The following is a 21,938-nucleotide window of genomic DNA, read 5'->3' on the forward strand; positions in this document are numbered from 1 at the left end:
CAGATGTGGCGTTTACCGCGTCTGGAGGCCACATGAAGCAAGGATCTGCACCAGCCGGGTGTGTGACAGCGCCCTCCCTGATGTCCGTACAGGGACAAAGCCACTTGACAACACGTTTCTTAGAACAAGTCTCCATCACCAAGCACACTGGGCTGACTGTATTCTACCTGACTTTTAGAGGCACTTACCAGGGAAATGTTGTGATCTACGTCTTAGGCACCAGGAGAGGGAGGGTTAGGGATTTCCAGTGATTTGCTCCAGGTGAGGGAGGCCATGAGTAGCACCTTCAGGATTCAAGTCAGGCCTACCTCATGCCAAAGCTACAACCTCACCACCAGTCAGTGGTTTCCAAACTGGGTTCTGTGGAACCCCAAGGGTTCCACTGAAGTTTTTCAGAAGTTGTTGTGATGGGGGCGGGTGATTTTGTGGAATGAAGAGATGGCTTCCCCACCCCAAGACAGATCTGAGATTGTATAAGAGAAAGACCTGAAGGGAACCCAATGGCAGGGATGAGGGACAACCAGCTGTTGGGGAGAATCAATGGCAAGGTGCAGAAGGATGAAGTCCTAGCCCCAATGGAGGCCCCAGTGACACATGGCACCTGGAGACAAGGACCCCACAGTGCTTGTGCTCAGAGCTGGTCTCCCCCACCCCATTTCTAGGTGTACCTCTAGGGAGGCACAGAGTCCTGAGACCACCCCCCATGGGGAGGATGCTCAGAATGCAAGTTGATGCCAGAAAAATAGAGTCCTGTATTTTTAAAACTTACATCTGTTTTCATGGAGATTCACATCACACACACACAAACACAGAGAGGAAAGAAATGGCTCAGAAATACACCCCAATGTCAGCGGGGGGCCCTCTCTGGGCGATAAACTTCCAGGGGATATTTTTGATGTCTTCTTATTTTCTGGTTTTCTCCATTTTCCTCAGTGAGCATTTCATAAACAGAAATCTCACTAATGAGACAGTGGTTTTGATGTTGCTTTTTTTTTTTTTTTTTTAATGTTAGCAAAAGTTAGGGGCTATTCCTGAACTGGTTGTTCTGCAATATCTTGTAAATCCATGTTACCAGGAATTGGTATCAGGCCATTTCCACCTGAGAACAGAGCACTCCCTTGTCCTGCTCAGTATTTCCTAAGCAGGGGGAGGAGTCCTCGCTGGGGTAAAGAGGCTCGGCCGTGGGGAGGATCCAGCACTCCAGGCCACGGCTTCAGGTCCTCCTCTGTGTCCAGCCGGCCCTCCTGCCAGGTAATCCTGAGGCCTCAGGCCTTCTTTCTTGGAGCAAAGGACTCCATTTCTCCAGGATGGGGCTAGGCCAGGCCTGAAATGTGTGGGGTGGGTGGGGGCCGGGAGCCCTGCAGGTGGCTGCTGGGTGGCAAGGGGCAGCTCTGGGGCTGACACCTCCTCTCTCCCAGGGGAGCCCTCTCCTCCCTGGGGCTGCGTCTTCATGCCTGCAAAGTGTGGAGGTCACCCCTGGGCAACATGGGTGGATTCTGCATGGAGCCAGCTGGAGTCTGGGCCTCAGCGGGAAGAGGCACAGGGTGCCCGCTCAGAACCCAGGGCTCGTGATGATTACAGTGGGTCCCTCTGGGCAGAGCAGCAGGCTACTGGTGATTTTAGGGTCTCCATGGGAGCCGCCTGGAGGTTGAGACTTCACTTTCCCATCAAGGCCCCTGAGCCAGACAGACAGACAGGCTGCATCTCTGTCCTGAAATAGAAAGACAGGCAACTCAGAAACAGCCAGACCTCTAACAACCCAAACACACCAGCCCTTCTTCTCTGGAAAACATTTGGGTGTAAAATATCATTTAATGCTTTTCCAAAGCAATGGTCTCCTCAGCCTGAGAGTAAACAAATAGCTGAGTCAACCAAGTTGCCACAGTCTCTGGGCCTGTCTGAAGCCACTTCCATTGCCCTGGGTGACAGCAGCTCAGCGGCCCCCATCTCCTCCTCCCCACCCTTCCTCCTGGCTCCTCCTCTCCCCCCTCCCCAACACTCAAGCTGTGCCTTTGCCCCTGAACACTGGCACAGAGTGGGCAGGAGCTGCAGGTGAGCTCGCCGTTTGCTTTGAGCTCAGCTCTCGGGCCCTAGCCCAGGGGAGTGGCAGGAGGTGGCCCTTTGGAACACCTTTTATGAGGCACTCCTTCATCACAGACCTTACCCAAGCCTCTCTACGTGTAGCGTGGAGACAGAGACCGAGGCCAGAGAGGTTCAGTCACCTGTTTGCTACCACACAGCAATCACCCAAAGGAAATCCAGCCCAGGTCAGAAATTCTGAGGCACACTCTGCTCTCCCTCCAGCAAGAGGTCTTCCAGGCCTGTGGTGGCATGATCACATGGTAACCTGGCGGGGGTAAAGGGAACATTCCATCTGCTGTTGCTCTTTACACCATTTTCAGGGCCGCCAGCCTCCAGGCCCCACACCCGCTGTCTTCTGAGTCTCTCTCAACTAACCCTCACTACGACCAGGCGCCACACAGTGGAGGGTCTGCCCAGGGCTATCGTCATCAAAGGGAGAGGTCCCCTTCCTTCTCACCCTGCTCGGGTCAGCCCGCTGAGCAGGGGGAGGCATTCTGAGGGTCTCATCTTGCAGCCACCTGCAGTGCCTCCACCCGCTGGCATGCCACCCCCCCGCACACCCTACCTCTCTTCCCGGTTTCCCATTGGGAACAATGACCAAAGTGACTGCACTTACCTCTAAAGGTGAAAGGGGCACAGGGTGTAATGTGCGTGCTGGGTGCAGGGACGGTACCTAAGTGGGTCACAGAGACAGCAAGAGGTGGCAGACAGGGACAGAGTGCAGGCCAGGTGGGAGGAGGGGCGGCTGTCTGGTGCCAACAGCCCTCTCAGACTTACAGGATCTTTGCTTTTCAGAGTAGAGACAATGCCACTCCTCCTGGCTCTAGGGTTCTTGGTGGCAGGGTTCTGTCCTGCTGTCCTCTGCCACCCATGTGCCGTACCAGGTCCAGGGACTCTGGCCCAGAAGGGGTCAGAGAAAGACGCAACGCCCTCGAACAACCTGAGATTAGCCTCCAGCAACGCCAACTTCACCTTCAGCCTCTACAAACAGTTGGCTTCCACGAAGCCCAGTGAGAACGTCGTCTTCTCCCCACTGAGCATCTCGACTGCCCTGGTCTTCCTGTCCCTGGGGGCCCGCAACACCACGCTGACGGAGATTCTCCAGGGCCTCAAGTTCGACCTCACAGAAACCTCCGAGGCAGAAATCCACCAGGGCTTCCAGCATCTCCTGCACGCCCTCAGCCGGCCCAGCGAGCAACTGCAGCTCAGCACGGGCAACGCCATGTTCATCCAGGACCATATGGAGGTGCTGACCAAGTTCAGTGAGGACACCCAGCGCCTGTATGAGGCCCAGGCCCTCATCACCAACTTCCAGAACCCGAATGCCGCAGAGAAGAGCATCAACGACTACGTGAAGAAGAAAACCCAGGGGAGAATTGCAGAGCTGATCAGGGAACCGAGCCCCCAGACCATGATGGTCCTGGTGAATTACATCTTCTTTAAAGGTGAGTGCCAGCCTGGGGCAGAGGACGCGGGCTCCAAGCTCGGAGCTTCCTGGCCCGGCTCGGAGAGCCAGCCGCCACTAGAGAGGAGGTGCCCAGGGTTTGGGGGACTTGGGCACCAGACCGCACCCTGACCATGGTCCTCATCTTCTCCCCTGGGCTGTGGGCCTCTCCCTGTGGTTCCAGCACAAGACCTCAGGTTGTCCCATGAACCCTGTGTCTAGGTTGAACTTGCTCAGCAGACAGAAGGAAGAGGCTCTCCTTCCAAATCCCATCAGGGTAGGCAGGAACCACAGCCGGTCCTTGTCCCCATGCTGCCAAATGTGGGCGGGAAGACCCTCTGCCTGTGCACTCTTGGACATGTCTGACCTGTACAGCCAGGGTTGTCCCTGCACTGGCTGGGCCCCTCTGTCTCTAGAGAGAGTCCAGGCAGGCCTAGGGCCACTTCTCAGGGGAAGACAGGATGGCCCCATGGAGCCAGCCACCCTGAGGTTCCAGGGCTCTGTCCTCCTCTAGCCTTGAGGCACAGCCCTCCCCTGGAGAAGACCCTCTGCCTAGGGCAGTATCCACGGCAGGACCCTTTCTAATTGGTCCAGTGCCCTGTCCCATTGATGGGAACTCAGAAAGGCCACCTCCGCCTATGAGTTCTGAAGGACAGAGGGCAAACAGGTAGATCCCATCAGTGGCTCAGCTATAGGCAAGAGAAGAGATGGGGACACAAAAAGGACCCTGAGTTGGGGAGCTGGTGGACATAGCCAGAGCTCTGGGGACCCCTGGCCTGGCGGAGCCCTGGGCAAGCCCCCCACCCCAGGCCTGCATGGTGTCTGTAAGGGATGGCTGGATTGGGTCTGCCTCCCAGCCACACACCAGCCACCCCTGCTTTCGTCCCCTCTTCCTCTAACAGTGGAGACCAGGCAGCGGAGTGCTTCCGTTGCCCCAGGAAGTTGGGCCGTACTTCCCTGGCCACCCCCCAATCCTCCAGGTCTCCCAGGTTTCTTCAGCCTGATCACAAACAGGACCTGGAGTGTGTATGGCAGCCTGGTCATGGCCGGGCTGCAGTGTGGACAGCAGAGACCGGCTCAGAAGGGCTGGTGAGCATGGGCTCCCCCCGGAGCACCCAGCTGGCCACAGGTACACAGGACTGCCTCACTGAGGGATGCCGGAAGGCAGACTAGACAACCTGAGGGTGGCAGGCGGGTGCAACAGGCTGGGGCGGGGCCCCCGAGTCAAGAAAGAAAGACTTTGCCAGGAAGTTGCTTTCTTTATTTTTCTTCTAAACTCAAATAGACTAGGAGAAGGGTCGCCCTTCACTGGGAAGTCAATGGCGGCCTGGGAGACTTGGACTCTCTCTGGAGGGCCCCGGGGACCATCCTAGGTGGGCAGGAAGGGGAGGCCCCCACGGCAGGGAGACAAGGCTTTTCTGTTGAAAGCTGGTTTCCAGGCCCAGAGGGACAGGAAGCACCGTGGATGGCTCTTCACTGTGAGTGTCTTTTATGACAGTTTGGTTACTGCTCGTGGTATTGTGGGAACCAGGCGAGAAGTGGCAAAGGGCACTCGGAGTGAGAGAAACCAAACTATTTTGTGCCGCGGGCCCAGAGGAGATCCGCACTCCAGATTCTGAGCGCCCCTCCCCAGTGTTCCCCAGCCTGTGTAGGCTCTCTAGTGTGGTACATTTTCTAGTCTAAAATGATACATAGCTGTGCACGAGGTTTCGAAAACCCGTATATGATTATGTGTGTTTTCAAGCAGGAAGCGTGTTTACAAAAGCAGAGCTGGTCAGGGAGACTGGCTCCTCTTACAAGGACAGTAGTTAGGTCCTAGGGAAAGTCCTTTACAGTACAAAAAGAAGGAGCGAATGGTGCCAATTAGGTTCCCTGAAAACCAGATGGGGGTCGGATAGCTCCCTCCCTTTCCCAGGCACTACTTTTTACAGACAATGCCTGAGTTTACTGATCTCCAGGCGAGTCGGTTACCCAGCAGTCTCAGGGTTTCAACTTACACAAGTACGAGCTCAGCCTGGAGGGTCAGAGCACCCATGGGGGAGTCCTGGACCTGCACCCCGAAGAGGTCAAGGGGAGAGAGCTGGAGGCCGGCACAGACGATGCTGGTGGAGAGGTCATGACAGGGGCCCATCCAGAGGCCACAGATCCACACCCACCCCCAGACTCTTCAACCCCAGAGAACAGGGAGCAAGAGCTCAGAAATCGGGGCTGGGTGCCCATCGCCAGCAGTAAGTGGCAGAGAGCCTGGGCACCTGGCAGGCTGGTGCTTAGAAAGCAGGGTGATCATCAAGAGGAAAGGACAGAGGATAGAGGACAGGGGCACAGCCTGGGCCCCACGCTGTCATGGGCTGGAGAGAGCAGGAAGGAGAGTGAGGAAGGCCTGAAGCGTTCGGCCAAATTGCAAGACTCCATGAGCCACAGCACAGAAGCCACAAGGCTGTGACTGCGAGGCGATGGAGACGTGGGGCCCCTGGCTCCCGAGGAATCCTCGCAGTTCCGTGGATTTACGGGACTAGGACCACAGACTCCGGATCCGGGCAGGTCTGAGCTAGATGTCCACGGTCCGTGCAGATGGCCATGACCCACATGTATGCTGAGGAACCACACCTGCACTTCCTAGCCGCGGCTGCTGGGATGTCCAGTAGCCCTGACCACTGAGACGTCACAGTGCCCATGAGCTCTATGCTGTGGTCACTCTTGCTCAGAGTCCTGCCTCCCCAGCCCTCCCAGCTGGTTCCCACTGCAAGGCATTCTCCTCTCTCTGCCCCTCAGTAGCTCTCAGGGGGATCCCTGTCTCTTCCCTCCTATTTCCAATGGCCTGGGGCGCAGAGGGTGGCCATGTGTTGGCCTCTCTGCAGTGCTGACCTCTGCTTCCTGGACACTGCTCCTCCTAAGGAACCAGGGATCCCCCTTCCTCGCAGCTCTCGTCACGCCTCCCCCGCCCCTGCACCCCATGCCCAGCTCTGTCTAGCGTTCCCTCTTCCCAGACGCCTGGTGACCTGTCATCTGGCGCCAGTAACCAGGTCTTTGTTTCAGGCCCCCTTTCTGATCCAGGCCCGTGGGTCTCTCCTCTTCCCCAGGGGCTTTTCCACTTGCCACACCCAGCCAGGGCCACCCCTGAGAGGGACTCTGAGTGGCTGGGAGCTCTTGCTGCTCAGGGCACTGGGGGAGCTGGGGCTGAAGCCTGGGTGCCCTGGTGCTCACACGGTCTCCGACTGCTTGCTCCACCTCTAGCCAAGTGGATGAGGCCCTTTGACCCCCGGGATACCGTGGAGGGCGAGTTCTACCTGAGCACGGGGAAGCCGGTGAAGGTGCCCATGATGAGCGCGGAGGACCTGACCATCCCCTACTTCCGGGATGAGGAGCACTCCTGCACGGTGGTGGAGCTCAAGTACGAAGGCAACGCCAGCGCGCTCTTCATCCTCCCCGATGAGGGCAAGATGGAGAAGGTGGAAGCCGTGTTGCTCCCAGAGACCCTGAAGAAGTGGAAAGACTCGCTGCAGATGCGGTGCGTCTCCCAGGACCTGGTGCTGACGGTGCCCCCTGCATCCCGGCCCCTGGGGCCCTGCAGCCCTCCACCCCAGGGTCTCACCAGTGTCCAGGGGCACTGTGGTGGAAGAACCCATGCGGGGACAGGTGTTATCTGAGGTCATTTTCCCCTTTGCTGCCTGGGTGGCTGTAGCCTGGTTTCTGCTTCTTTAAGAGGACATCCAGTGTAACCAGGCTGCCTGACTCGGACTTGTTCCAAGTCACGAGCCGTCCCCAGCACAGTCCCCAGCACTCACGCCTGCCTTCTCCTGGCCTCAGCCTCTTGAAGGTGGAGCCCCGTCCTGTGGTCCTTGTCCTCGTGGGGTGATTTTGAGAATTTGATGGGGTAATGGACAGGAAGACACTTATAGAGCAGAGAGGGCAAGGACCTGCCTCGATGCTAACTTGAGGCTACAGATTAAGCCCAAGCACTTCCAGAGGGGCACCTGCTGGGGCTACCGACTCTCAGCCCTCCTCACACCAGATCCCAGAGACCCCGGGACACCCGGCTCCCACCCATCGGTCCACTTACCCTCTCCTTCCAAACACTCCCTTTCCTTCTTTGCTAGCACAGAGCAGGTCTCTCCAAAGGCAAACAGGATGCACCCACGGAACTCTAGGGTTAAGGGAGACACAACCTCCTTGCACTGGGCAGCTGTAAGACCAAGCAGCGACAAGAGTATTAAGGGGGCAGGTGTAGGGGCATAGGCCTGTACTCCCAGCATCTCAGGAGGCTGAGGCAGGAGGGCCGCGAGTTCAAAGCCAGCCTGAACAATGTAGCGAGGCCCTCAGCAACTCAGTGAGACCCTCTCTCTAAATAAAATACAAAATAGGGATGTGGCTCAGAGGTTGAGGACCCTGGGCTCAATCCCCAGTTCCAAAATAAAAAAAGGAGAGAGAGAATTAAAGGGGCCTTAAGCCAACGGAGGGGTGCTCAGAGGTGGGAGGCAGCTCTGCTCCACCCTTCACCAGGCCCTGAGGACAGCATCCAGCGGGAAGCAGCCCTGCCTTAAGGAGCTCGCAGGCAGCAAGACAGAAACCTGAGCTTGACCAGTTCAGGACCCCCAAGCCCTGCAATACAGCTGGACCTCTCAGCAGCCCCAGGTCTTCCATGTCTCACCTCCGACCCGTCCACCCTTATCCCTCTCCTCTCCCTCCACCCACAACAAGACCGCCCTCCATGCTGTAGAACACCCCCCCCCGGCTTCCCTCCTTCCTGTAAGTTCTTCCACCTGCCTGGGGCCCCCTTCACCCACTGGTCCTCCTTGTCCTTGGAGACTGATATGCCTCCTACAGGAAGTCCTCCTGGTGCCTGTGGAGCAAGATGCTGTGCAGCCAGTGTGGCTGCCCCGGCCCTGGCCAGTCTCTCAGTTCATTGTGAGGTCCCTGTTAGGGTGAAGGTGACCCTGGCTGAGCTGCCAGCTGGGGGAAGGGCAGGACTCCAGGCCCAGGCTGGCACACTGCCCGGCCCAGGTAGACTTTCCTAGATGCTCATGGATAAGTAATGAATTAAGAGCAACACAAGAGATCAAGGAAGAGGACATCTTTCCTGCAAGAAGGGGTAGCTGGGGAGGAAACTGGGGGCCCCTGCTGCAGGGCAGGGGAGGGTAGCAAGGGACTCAAGTGATGTTCAGATCTTGCTTTTCTCATTCCTTAGGTGGATAGATGAGCTCCATCTGCCCAAGTTCTGCATCTCAAGTGACTTCTCTCTGGAAAGCATACTTCCCCAGCTGGGTATTCGGGAAGTCTTCTCCAGGCTGGCTGACCTGTCAGGGATTACAGGGAACAAGAACTTGATGGTCTCTCAGGTGAGTCTGAACCAGGCAGTTCACCCGCCATGCCTAAACTTGAAGAGTGAAGGCCAGGTGGACATTTGGGGAATCTCGAATGTGTACAAATAACTGTATTTCTCAATAGCCAATCACCCTCCCTGGGTCTTCCCCAAGCCCAGAACAGCAGAGGTACAGCCCAGTTCCTCCTGCAGGGTTGCGGGCTGGTCACCACCCACCCCCAAACACACAGACGGGACCACGAGACATGGGAGCCCTTCACAGGGAGGAGGCTGGGCCTGGGCTGGACAGCGGCAGACACCGCCTCATGCTCCCCTCCAGTGAAAAGCAGGTGCAGCCTTCCCGTCAGCCTTTATCTGTAACACAGGGGCACGAGTTCTTGGGTAGTCCGCAGTTTCTGGCAGGGTAGGTAAAGGTGACAGGTAATAGTGATGGCTACAAGGCAATTGTGCTGAAAGACACTGACTATGAGAGACGATGGCATGGGACCCTCAGACTGGGCTTCTAGAGGCACAATAGCAGAACCGGGGGCCGGGCAGTCCTGCAGCGTCCCTGTGCTCTGCGCTCACGGGAGCACAGGAACGGAGGCACATGTGCCCAGGAGGGGAACTGCGAGGTCCAGGGATGCAAAACCACGTCCTATGCAAAGTTGCTCAGTACCCCAAAGAGATTGGAGTAGGGGAGACTCTGGAGCCTGTGCTGCCCGAGGAGCAGCTGCTTCATGGCTGGGGGTCACCAGGAAGCTGCACTCAGGAAAAACGCCTGGCTTGCCCTCATGCCTCCCCCACCAGTCGTGGGCACTTGGGGGGCAACGTGGAGGACTCAGACAGACAGCACCCAGATTGGGGTGGCCTCTCTGATCTAGTGCCCTTTATCTGGACGGCTGAGCAAATTACCCCTTCCTCTGAGTCTCAGTGTTCACATCTGTGCACAGGGACAGCACAAAGCCAGTAGACAAGGTGGTTGGGAGCAGCAAACCAGTTAGCAGCCCAGACAGGCCAGCGCGGGCCCGCGATGCGTCGGCTCCCTAGGAGCACGCAGGCAGGCTACTTCCCTCCCGCCAACCCTGTCCCAGGGACTAATGCACTGTGTCCCCACAGGTGGTCCACAAGGCTCTGCTCGATGTGACTGAGGAGGGGACAGAAGCAACTGCTTCCACTGGAGTCAAAGTTACCTTCCTGTCTGCAAAGCTGGGCCCAAAGACCATTGTGAATTTCAACAGGCCCTTTCTGATGGCCATCGTCCATACAGACAGCAACGTCAACCTCTTTCTGAGCAAAGTCACCAACCCCAAGCAAAACTAGAGACCCCCCTTGAGCAGCGGAGCACCAAGAGTCAGGGATGCAAGTCCAGGGCATGGGCCTCCGGACATAGCCTGGCGTGGGCGCAGTGCACCCAGAGATGCCCAGCCTCGTCCGCTCCTCCTTGGGAAGGTAATGGCACCTGCGTGTGTGGCTCCCACGTGCACAGAGATCCTGTGGACCGTTCAGCCCGAGGCTCTGCGGTCTCCTGACAGCAATAAACACCTCCTTGCCTGGACTCTCCCCCGTGTCTTCTCTGCTCTCTGGCTCCCTGCTCCGCCGGTGTCCCAGAGTCAAGCCTCCTGACCTCTCAAGCAGGTTCATCCCACCTGGGGTCTGGGCTCCTTCTACCTTCATCTTCAGCAGCCTGGCTGAACCATACGAGTTATGGCCAAGCTCACCTGGACCTCAGGACCAGGGCAGAGAGGAGACCCTGTTGCCCTCTCTCCCATTCTGGCTTCCAGAGTCACCTGGTCCCCAGTTCTCGACTTCCTCCCTTGCCCAAGGTCCAGTTTCTGCCCACCTGCTGTCTCTGCAGGGACGTCCCTGACCCCTTCCTCCTGCAACTGAGGGGGTCTTCTGGAGGGATCACCTCTTCTGCACCCCAGCACCCCCATGGGGGAGAAGAGTTATTTTCCAGGTTCCCACTGAGTGCTTCAACTGCCTCCCCAGCTCCAAGATCTCGCCTGACAGATGGTCCCCTTCAGTCACCAGAATGCAGAGCTGGGGACCGACAAGTGACAAACACGCAACCTCACTGCAGCTCACCAAGCTGAAGGTGTTGGTAGGGCCACCTGACACCAGGGGAACACTTTCAATCACCGAGTGATTCTGTTAGTCAGCTTTTCTTCACTGTGACCAAAATGCCTGACATGAACAAATTAAAGGAGGAAAGATTTGTTCTGGCTCAGTTTCAGGTGACTCAGCTGGCCCCATTGCCATGGGTCTCAGATGAGGCAGAACATCATGGCAGAAGGATATGGTGAAAGAAAGCTGCTCAGCTCATGGTAGGTGCAACGTAGAGAGAGAGGAAGGAGCCAGGGACAAGACACAGTCCTCGAGGGCACACCCCAGTGCCCTACTTCCTCCAGCCAGGTCCTACTGCCTACGGTTCCAAATAATGCTTTCCAATTATTAATCTACTGACGAGGTCAGAGCCCTCACAACTCAGTCACTTCCCAAAAGCCCCACCTCTGAACCTTGCTGCACTGGGGACCAAGCTTTCAACACGAGAGACTTTAGGAAACATTCCAGATTCAAACCGTGCATGCTCCGAAAGATTTTCACAGCCATGGTCCTCAAGGGTCTTAGAATCCGAAGGAAAAATGATGCATTGTGAGGCTCTGGACTTCAGGGAGAATACCAAACTCAGCTTGAGAGCCAGGGAAGGCTTCCTGGAGGAAGCGACTTCTGGGCTAACTCAGAGGAGGACTGGAGGGTGGTTACGGGATCCTAAAGGAGATGGCCTGGCAGGAGAAAGCAATGGGGCATTCCAAAGATTCTGGTAAAAGGTGGGTGACTCTGGAGTCCAGAACAGAGAGGCTGCAGAGAGGAAGGGACCATGACAGCCACTGGACTACAGAGGAGCAGGATTCTGGTAAGGATTCTAGAACGGTTCCGAGAGTCATGAGGTGCTTTGAAGGCATTTAAACAGTTTGTATCTTGGAAAAGTTACTCTGGATGCTGAACAGGAAAGGGGTTTGGGGGCCAAGACAGGAGTGCAGGCTGGGATGCAGGGAAACCACAGACTGACTCCAGCCCAGGGGACTCTCTGCCAACTTCCCCCAAAGGCCCCCCTTGACGACATTGCAGAGATGCTGCCAAGCTGGGTTCTTGGTCCATTTTCTATTTCCATAATGAATACCACAACTGGATAGTTTATAAAGAATAGAGGTTTATGTAGCACACAGTTCCGGAGGCTGGGGAGGCCAAGAGCATGGCACCAGCAGCTGGTGGGGACCTTCTTGCTGCATCATAACACAGCAGAGGGCATGACATGGCAGGAGGGGGCAAGCGTGCTGGCTCAGTCTCTCTTCCTCTTCTAACAAAGCCACCAATGTCAGGTGGGCCCATGACCTCATTTAATCCTCATTACCTGGCCAGGGCTCCACCTCCAAGTACCATTAACCTATGAATTTGGGGAGTAAGTCTTCAAAACATGAATGTAGGGGCTATATTCCAACTACAGCAGTGGTACTATCACCTGCTCAGGAGGTTCAACAAACCCAGTTGATCCACAGGTTTTCCTGGTGGTCTTCATGTCATTACTTCAACTTCAGAAAAGCCTAGAACTTTCTGCAGAGTGAGCAGGTCCAGCAAAGAAGACTTGGGGCCTCAGGACTCTAAGCCCAATAAATCCTGCAATGCCAATGACCTTGGAGATGCCCTGTGTCCCTTGATCTCCTGTATTCTGTGTGTGGAACTCTATAAACACATGGAAGTCATGGAACATGGTGGCATGTTCCTGTAATCTGAGCTACTCAGGTGACTGGGACAGGAGAATCTCAAGTTTGAGGCCAATCTGGGCAATTTAGCAGACCCTGTCTCTAACTAACAAATGAAAAGGGTTGGGGGTGTAGCTTAGTATGTATGCAGAGTGCTTGCATAGAATTCCCCAAACCCTGAGTTTCATCCCCAGGACTACATAAGAGAATATGCATCTTTTATGTCCATAGTACCTTTTTTAAATTATTTATGAACAACAAAAACAAAGCCTTCACAACTTTTTAAAAATTTTTGTCAGAACATATTCTCCGAACTTCAATTGTGATGGGCTGACAGATCTGACTCCATGAGAATGTTATAGGCCAGACTCTAAGGGAAATGACTAAACAGACTCCATTTTGCTCTGAGACTCCATGTTATGTAGGAAATAAGCTTCTCCCATGGGAACACCCCGCTTCTGTGCCCATCATCAGTTACTTAGTGTGACATGTTTAACAATACAGAATGACAATTCCTATGTAAAGAAAAATTGCTCTCTTTTGATTCCTATTGCTCCTAAACAATGTATCATGTGGACAGTGATTGTGTGGATGTTAGTACCCATTCTTTAGTTTGTACCTAGGTAAGGGTCATTTTGACCTACTTCCCCCTCTGTTGATGATCTCATGATGTTATGATTAATGTGATTTTTGGTATAAGAACCCCTATAACCCTGTGGTCGGGGCTGTTCTCCTAATAGCCATTTTTTGGGGCATCGTGTGAGACAGTCAGCCGGCTGGCTTAATAAAGACTCTCAAATTTGGACTTCTCAGTGGTGATCGGTCTGTTCTTAAGTTGTTCCCCATAACACAAAGGAGAGCATTTTAATAAATTATTATAAGATTTCCAACAAATTATAAAATAGAAAATTTTAAAAAATCTTCCTGCTAGTCACAATGGGATAATAATGACTGGACAAATTCTCCTGAACAACCAGACAACTGGACAATATATAGGAAGCAATGGTGTTAAGACAGTGAATAATAGTTGTAGGTGACTGTCCGCCTGAGAGAAGTCAGACACACAACATGGGCTTTACTATTGCCTATCTGATGACCTGGAGGAAGTTTCTAGGCCTTAGGCCAGGAAGAGGAAAACCAAAGAAAGTCAATCTTCTTGGGCTGAAGAGATGGATCTCAGAATATGAAGAGGCCAAGGTGGTTAGCATTTGTGAGGTAGAATATCAGAAATGGAGATGCTGACAGCATACCACCGAGATCTACAGAGGGTCAACTCAGGCCTTTGGCCAGGTACTACTCTATATGCATGAGGAAATCTACCTGAGATAAAGTGAAGAAGCACTAAAAGGTAACGTGATAGGTGTTGCTTCCTATTTGCCAGCAGTAAGAGTGGAAAGATAAGAATCTTGGGTAGAGCCAACAGAATTAAAAGTAGTGCCAAATTAGTCCAGACCAAAGGCCACTCTTAATCTGTCTTTTAGTTGTATATTGTCTTTTATTTTATTTATTTGTTTTTATGTGGTGCTAAGGATCGAACCCAGTGCCTTACAAATGCTAGGCAAGCGCTCTACCACTGAACTACAGGCCCAGCTCCTGAATCTGTCTTTTAAAATCTTAAAAGCAACACAGAAATAATTCTAGTACTATTCAGAGGAATAGAAGAAAATATAATACACAATAATATGAAATTCATAAATTAAAATTCATGTGCTGCTGGGCTGGGGTTGTGGCTCAGTGGTAGAGCACTTGCCTAGCACATTTGAGGAATTGGGTTTGATCCTCAGCACCACATAAAAATAAGTGAATAAGATAAAGTTTAAAAAATTGATTTGATAAGGAAATCATACTTTAAAATCTGGAGAACTCAATAATAAAAAATAATAAAAATCTGGATTACAACTCAATAATAAAATAACACAAAATCCAATTAAAAACAGAAATGCATTTGAATAGAAATTTTTCCAAAGGAGGTACACGAATGACTAACAAGCAGGTGGATATTCACCATCCTTGGTCTTTAGGGAAATACAAATCCAGACCACGTGAGCTCCACATTGCATCTACCAGGATCCCCGCAATATTTCAAAAAGTTGCCTAGTATGTACAAGCCCCTGGGTTCCCTTCCTGGTACCACTATCAATCAATCAAATTTAAACAGGAAAATAGCAAGTGTCATTCAGGATATGGAGAAATTGGAACCCCCTACACAGTCAGTGGGAATGTCAGATGATGCAGCCTCTGTGGAAAACAGTTTTTATTTCCTCCAAAGGCAAAATGGAATTATCATCAGACCCAACATTGCACTCCTAGATGTGGACTCAGGAATTGACAGCAGGAACTTGAACAGATGCTGGAAGCCTATGTCCCCTGCAGCGTTCTTCACAATGGCCAAAAAGTAGGACCAACTCGAGTGTGCATCAACAGATGAACGGACAGACAAAACGGCTATCCACCAACGTCTTATGCCTAAAAAGAAGTGAAGTCCTGATGTGTGGTACAACGTGGGTGAACCTCGAAAGCGTGCTCCGTGGAGGAGCCAGACAACGGGTCCGGTGCCAGGATTCCATTCAGATCCAGTCTACAGAACAGGTACACTCACCGCTGCCGGGACCAGGCTAGTGGCTGGCATGGGCCAAGGGAGGGGAGACGGGCATGTGACTATTTAGTGGGTATGGGACCTCCTTTAGGGGTGATGGAACTGGGCAGAGGTGGCTCCCCACCGGAACAAGAGGAAAGAGAGAATGAGGTGCCGGGGAGTCGAAAAGAGCCGACTGTGGGCTGGATGTCAAGGCGGGGGTGAGCAGAGTCAAGTAAAGTCGCGTTCCGCACGGCCGGGAGCCCGCCAGAGTGAGGGCGACTGTCAGGACACGGGCAGGACGTGGGCTCACGCACAGCATGCCGCTCTGCCTCAGCCTCCGTGCACCTGTCCTCGGGCCTGAGCCGGAGAGTGAGCAGGCGTGAGTCACCCCCTCACGTCCCCAGAACGTAGCTGTAGTCCGGCACATGGCAGACCTGGTCCATGTTTGTTTGTGAATGAGTCGAAGGGCTGCCGGCAGCCATGTCTGTCCATGACTGAGCGGCTCACCGAGCAAATGGACTGTTATGGCTTGACCGTGACAACGTGTCCCCCAAAGGCTCGAGTGCTGGAGATTTGGTCCCTCGGGCAGCATTGTCCAGAGATGGGGCTTTGGAGAGGTGACGGATCATGACAGCTCCAACCTCGTCAGTGGACTGACCATTTGCTGGATTAATCATTTGAATGGATTATTGAGAGGTGATGGAAACTAGGGAGCAGACCTTGTTGGAGGCAGAGGGTCACTGGGGACACCTCCTGGCAGGTTGTGACTTCTCCCAGTCCCTTCCCCTCTCTCTCCCTCTCTCTCTCTCTCCCCAGGCCCTTCTGCCATGATGTTCTGCCTCACCTGAGGCCCCAAGCAATGAAGCCAGTCAACCACCAACTGAACCTCTGCAACCGAGAGCCCACATCCACACTTCCTCCTCCAGGTTATTTTCTCACTAACACATGGACAAATGCAGACTGGCTGGTTCTCTGTCAAGAAATAAATGTATGGAACAAACCTTGGCAGACACACAAGGCTTTCTTAGAGGCTGCCTCTCAGCTGACCCTTCCCTGTGCAGAGGAAGGAGCTCAAACTCACTGAGGTCCAAGGCTGCTCAAGGTCACTTGGAAAATCGGGGGCAGAACAGGGGAACGTAAGGAGCATCAAACCTGTCAACAATTAACCCAAATCCAGAGGCAACAGGCGGGCCCAAGTAGACTGTCGCAAGGGGAGTAGGGAGCGGGGAATGGGGCTCGGGGAGAGATCCCAGGGGACCAGGAAGGCTGAAGCCCAGGACTGAGGTTTCACAGAGGGTAGAGCACACTCCACCTGTGGAGGGTGCACTCTGCCGAGCACTGGGAATTGAGCAGTGCATGGGACAGAGTGTCTGTCCTCGTGGGGCTCACCTTCCAGGGGGGGAGCCAGGCAAAGGCGCCCTGTCACTGCAGGAGGACATAGGATAAACAGTCCAGTAAGAGGTGGCCTCTGAGGAGGGGCTGGTGAGCAGAGAACAGAATATAGCAAGCAGTCGAGCTGAGGAAAGGCTGGAGGAAGGCTGTACCGGCGGCTGACAGCAAGTCCAAAGGACCCGAGGCAGCAGTGAGCTTGGTAAGTTCTAGAACAGGAAGAAGGCCACGGCAGCGGAGCCAAGGGAGAGAGGGGAAGAGGGCCAGAGGTGAGGTTGGGAGGCCGGCAAGGGCCTTGCAGGTAGGGCTTCCTCTCCAGGTTGGGGAGGAGGGACGTGGACTTCCCCAAGCGTGAGGACCAGCGACTTCTGGGGTAGAGGGAGCATTCTGACGTACCACTCATGAGGACCACAATGGCTCCCCATTCAGGCCCTCACTACCAGAGATTCCAGGCTCCACCAGGGCCTCCAGACCCTTAAGGCAATAGCCTGTGTCACCGACTGGGTGACACTTGAGTCTGCTAGGGGCACTGCCCCTTTGCGCTCCTGCAGCCCTGTGATGTGGGGGTTCTCAGCAGAAGTCAATGTCCCGAGAGGCCATTAACTAAAGTCACTGAGGCCGCCCCCGCTCCTCCTGGTCCCTCCAGGCACCTTGTATCTGGTGGAGCCAGGGTTCAAAGAAGGGTCCAACTGGGGGAGGCACCGTGAGTTGTCAGGTGAGCCCTGATCTCTGCGTGAGCGGGAAGCAGGAGGTGTCTGCCCATGGCAGCTGCCAACCCCAGGGACAGACATGGAGGACAGGAGTGCCTCCAATGGCCATAAGTGTCTGGGCAGTGCAAGTTGGGGCTCCCTGCGGGGGCAGGAGGTCCGGGAGCTCTGGGTGTGGTCGCCACCCACCCCGCCGCCCCCAGCTGGGTTCAGGTTCTGGCCACCGCCCACCATCTGCTGGATCTCCAGCAAGTTTCCTGACCTTTCTAAAACTCCTCTTAGCTCTCAAAGGGGGGTGTAAACAACTTCTCCCCCAATGGGCCATGGTGAGGGTGACCAGAGGACCTGAAGGACGGGCGTTGACGGCTCCTGGCACAGAGCAGAGGCGCCAGCAATGGCGTTTCGTCACTACGGAGCTGGTCCTTGCTGTCTTCTAGGTCACCTCCTCTTTCAGACCAAGGACCCTGGAGGATGGAGGCCACGGGGAGGGGGCTGCTGGTCACTATGCTCATGGCTGCAACTCGTTTTCTGGCCCAAGGAGATTCTGACCTCATGGACCTGGCTCCCAGGACAGCGCTCCCCGGCCGGCCCTGCCCTGCCACAAAATCTCCGTGAGCAACATCGACTTTGCCTTCGGCCTCTACTGACAGCTGCCTCTGAACGCCCCTGGAGAGAACATTCTCTTCTCCCCAGCGAGTGTCTCCCTGGCTTTGGTCACCCTTTCCCTCGGAGCCCCGGCGGCCAGCAGGACTCAGCTACTGGAGGGCCTGGGGTTCAACCTCACCACGATGTCGGAGGCCGAGATCCGGGAGGGCTTCCAAGACCTGCTGCTCAGGCTCCCCACACGGGACCTCGCCTCCTCCTGACCACAGGCCAGAGAAGCTTCGGCAGTCTGCTCCCCAGGGTCACCCAAGACCTGGGGGAGGCTCAGAAACACATCGAGGAGTACGCGGAGAAGCAGACCCAGGGGAGGCTTGGGCCCTGGGTGGAGGACATGGGGAAGGAAGCCACAGAGGTTCTGGTGAATCACGTGGTTCTCAGAGGTAAGGTGGGCCTCCAAGCGAAGCTCCTTCTGGACGCCAGGATCTGACCACAGCCTGGCTCTGCCCCTCACAACAAAGAGAAGCTTCTTCAGCCTCTCTTGACTTAGGGATAGGAGGCACTTAGGGTCTGTCCACTGAATCCTCCATGCTTCCGGTTGAATACCTCCAGGGATGGGGCGCTCACCACCTACCACATTTTAATGCCATTCGTTGAGTTTGTTTTCAGAGAAGGATCTCCAAACCTTTCATATGCATAAACACTCCCTGGAGAGCTTATCCCGAGTGCCTGACTGGGTGGGTGGGCAAGTCCGAGACCCAAGGCCCCACTTGAGAAAGCTCTCCTCCCTCCCCCATGGGACTCTGCAGCCGGGGGCTGGGATCTTCACTTTGGCCCTAGAAACCACCCCTGCAGTACAGAGCATGGTCCCCTCCTCTGGCAGATCCCAGGAGACGTGGAGTCATCAGAGTTCTGAAGCAGAGGGGTCCTTTGTTTTTTCAAAAGGGCAAAGAGGCTTTGTGTTCCCACCAGGGCTGGTTCAGGGTTCATCCCCAGCGCTCCTACAGATGGTGGCCAGGTGCGGGCAGGCGGGCTGCTGCCCTCACAGCCTGTTCTCACTCAGGGCTCAGGAGGGGGACCCGGTTAGATCTGTGCAGCTCTTTGTGGTCTCTGAGTGCATCCCACCCTCTCCCCTGAGTGAGGCAGCAAGGCTTACCTCTGCAGACAGGTCTAAGGTCAGTGCTCCCATTTCTCAGATGGGGAGACAATTTTTAAACAGAAAATGTATTTGCTCCTGTCAGTAAGCCTCACTCCAACACGGTCTGTGAATATTTCTGACATGTACACGTAGTCACACAAAGACGCATGAGCATTAAGTATGGAGCTCTGATGACCATGGTTATGACGTGAATATTCAATTTCCATTGAGCTCTTATCACCCAAGAAGGTAGGTGCTATTATGTCCCCTTTAGAGATGAGGAAACAGGCACAGAGAGCCAGTCACAGAGCCTCCTTCAGAGAGCTCATACAGCTCGAGATCTTCCTAAAAATCAACCACCTCCCAGAGAGACTTAGGAGCTGGGTGTGCTGGTCAACTTTCCTCACTGTAACAACATGCCTGAGTGAGTTCATAACTTACAGAGAGAAAAGGTTTGCTTTGACTCACAGTTTGGGAGGTTCCAGTTCATGGTTGGCCAGCCCTGTTGCTCTGGGCCTGAGCTGAGGCAGCATACCATGGTACCAGCCCCTGACAGAGCAAAGCTGCTCACATCACAGCCAGGAAGCAAAAAGACAGGAAGAGGAAGAGACTGGGGTCCCACAGTCCCCTTCCAGGCACGCCCCCAAGGACCCGGAGACCTCCCACTACGCCCCACCTCTTAAAGGTTCCACCACCTCCCTCTATACCACCCTGGGAACCAAGCCTTCAACACACGGGCCTTTGGGAACATTCAAAACCCCACAGCAGCAGAGTGACAGTACCTTTGCAATTTTAATACCACTGTATTATTACAAAAACAGAAAGACAGAAACTCGTGGGGGTCAAGGGCTCAGCCCCTGGGGTCACCCAGGTGCTAAGGGCCAGGTCAGGACTGGGTCATGGGGCTGGGCTCTGCATCCAGGTGTGAGCCCAGGATTGCAGGGCCTGGACCACCGTCCCCCAGCGGCCACAGGGCGACCCGGCCCTTCTCTGTTCTCTGCAAGGACAGTGTGGCGTTTCCCTCCCCCTCAGCTGAGTGGAGGCAGCCCTTCGACCCTCGGGCCACCCGCCTGAAGGAGTTCTTCCTGGACGAGCAGAGGGCTGTGCAGGTCCCCATGGTGAAGCAGAAGGCCGGCCACCGCCTCCTCCAGCACGCGGAGCTACAGCGCACCGTGCTGCAGACGGACCGCGCCGCAAGCCACCACCTTCTCCGTCTTCCCCAGCCGGGCAAGCTGGGGCTGGTGGAAGAGGCGCTGCTGCCGCAGACGCTGATCAAGTGGGGCGTCTGCTCAGGACCAGGTCGGCTGCTCCCGCGGGCAGGGAGGCAGGGCCGGCCCCTCGCTCAGGCCCCAGGGTGCTGTCCCCCATGGCCCTGCTACTCCCAGGGCCTTGTCACCACCGTCACCCCTGGGCCTTGTCACAGCCCACCAGACAGTGTCACCTCTAGGTGAGGTCCCCGGTCTCCCTGAAAGTACCACTATGGGGCCTGGCCCAAGACTCTGGAATCCAGTGCCGGTCCCAACTCGGCTGCAGGCCAGGCAGCACCCTGGGCAAGTGCTGTCCCTCCCAGGGACCTGCGTCTCCTCAGAGGTGGAAGGTCAGTCACAACCACAGGGACCTACAAACCTACAAAGGAGGAGCTGATATTCTGTCCTGTAAGAGCAGGTGAGGATGCCACAGCTGCCTGTGCTGGGGTCAGCCGGCCTCCACGGCAGGCCACAGCCCAGCGTGCCACCAGGAAGGAAAAGGCCCCAGAGGCCTGGGTGAGGCAGGGCGTCCAGGACAAGCAATCTGCACGTGCGGACACCCAGGAACAGAGCGGCCTGGGAGCAGAGGGAGGCAGGGGACAGGGAGGATGTGGACAGGTGGACGGGCTGGAGCCCCAGGCCCTCAGGTGCACGCTCCGCACGGTGGTGTGCACGCTTGAAAGCTCTCACCCCTGCCCCCGGCCGGAAGGGCGTGAGTGGGGCAGAGGCCAGAGGCCAGGGGAGGCCGCAGGGCTGACTGGAGAGCTGGGGCTGGAAGGGGCCTCGTGGGACACACAGGCCCTTCCCCGACCTGCACAGCAAACCCATTTCCGTCTCTCCACAGAGAACTCGACTTCTACTTCCCCAAATTTTCCATCTCCAGCACCACCAGACTGGAGATGCTCCTCCTGCGTGCGCCTGTGGGTGGTGGCCTCCCGGGGCAGCCTGGACTGGGCATCTCGAAGGTAAGTCCAGGCGGGACTCCGACGAAGCGTCTGAGAAACATCGGAAGCTGCCGGGACCGCTCAAGGCGCAATGCGGTCTGGCTTTTCTGTCCCTGTTCCACGTCCCCGCAGCCCCGCTGAGCCAAGATGCTGGGCTCTCTCTTGAGGTGGCGGTGGGTGCAGAGGAAGCTTCCTGCTCTGGGTCCTACGGGCAAGCTGGTGAAGAAGGGACAGCCTGGGAAGGAAGGGCCGGTGCCCCCCCGAACTGAGAGTCCCCATTTGCCCTGAGCTGAGGCCCTAGAAGACCCTTCTAGCTACTTGGTTGACCTGGGACTCTGTCCTGAGACCTACTAAAAGATGGAAAGTAGCATGAGCCTATTTGTGCTCTAGAAAGATCTAGGAAGGACAGACTGGCTTAGGCACAAGTCCAACCAGGCCCTAGAAAGGGAATGGAAGGAACCCACAGAGCCAGCACTCTGCAGGGGGAGGCAAAGTTAGAGACTGGAGGAGGTGACAGCCTCGTCCCCACCCCTCCCTGTCCACTTCTCAAGGACATTCACCAGGCCCAGCCCTAGCCAGGTGCCACGTCAGCACCTCCCAGTGGACAGGCGAGGCAAGTGCGGCCTTCCCCATTTTGTAGGTGAGATTGAGGCTGGCAGTGTATGGATCCCTGTTCTGCCTCAGTAACAGACTACCACCGACTAGGTAATGGTGAACTGCCTACCTCACGGAAGCCGGGATGAAGG

The 21,938-nt window shown here is 55.4% G+C and overlaps 2 protein-coding genes and 1 long non-coding RNA gene across 4 annotated transcripts; 2 read left to right on the plus strand and 1 right to left on the minus strand.

The window, feature by feature from the left end:
• Positions 1-1,016: 1,016 nt before the first annotated feature.
• Positions 1,017-3,521, minus strand: LOC124977895 (uncharacterized). 2 transcript variants are annotated; one of them, XR_007107279.1, is made up of 3 exons: positions 2,860-3,521; positions 2,223-2,347; positions 1,017-1,711 (listed from the first exon to the last, which is right to left on the minus strand). It is a non-coding gene; the product is annotated as an uncharacterized LOC124977895 (long non-coding RNA). The 2 variants fall into 2 exon arrangements; XR_007107278.1 differs by having other exon boundaries at positions 2,165-2,347.
• Positions 1,098-10,383, plus strand: LOC124977894 (alpha-1-antichymotrypsin-like). The gene is made up of 5 exons (XM_047541815.1): positions 1,098-1,251; positions 2,878-3,527; positions 6,761-7,034; positions 8,712-8,862; positions 9,945-10,383. Exons 2-5 carry the CDS (start codon positions 2,888-2,890, stop codon positions 10,146-10,148), a joined length of 1,269 nt encoding a protein of 422 aa, XP_047397771.1. The 5' UTR covers positions 1,098-1,251; positions 2,878-2,887; the 3' UTR covers positions 10,149-10,383.
• A 6,962-nt stretch (positions 10,384-17,345) lies between these two features.
• On the plus strand, positions 17,346-21,333 carry LOC124976645 (putative serpin A13). The gene is given in 7 exon segments (XM_047539415.1): positions 17,346-17,435; positions 17,833-18,100; positions 18,103-18,306; positions 20,034-20,282; positions 20,498-20,516; positions 21,093-21,213; positions 21,325-21,333. Coding segments are annotated over 7 exon segments (960 nt in total).
• Positions 21,334-21,938: the final 605 nt, after the last annotated feature.

The sequence above is a fragment of the Sciurus carolinensis genome, chromosome 2 (assembly GCF_902686445.1).
Source record: "Sciurus carolinensis chromosome 2, mSciCar1.2, whole genome shotgun sequence".
Taxonomy (NCBI): Eukaryota; Metazoa; Chordata; class Mammalia; order Rodentia; family Sciuridae; genus Sciurus; species Sciurus carolinensis.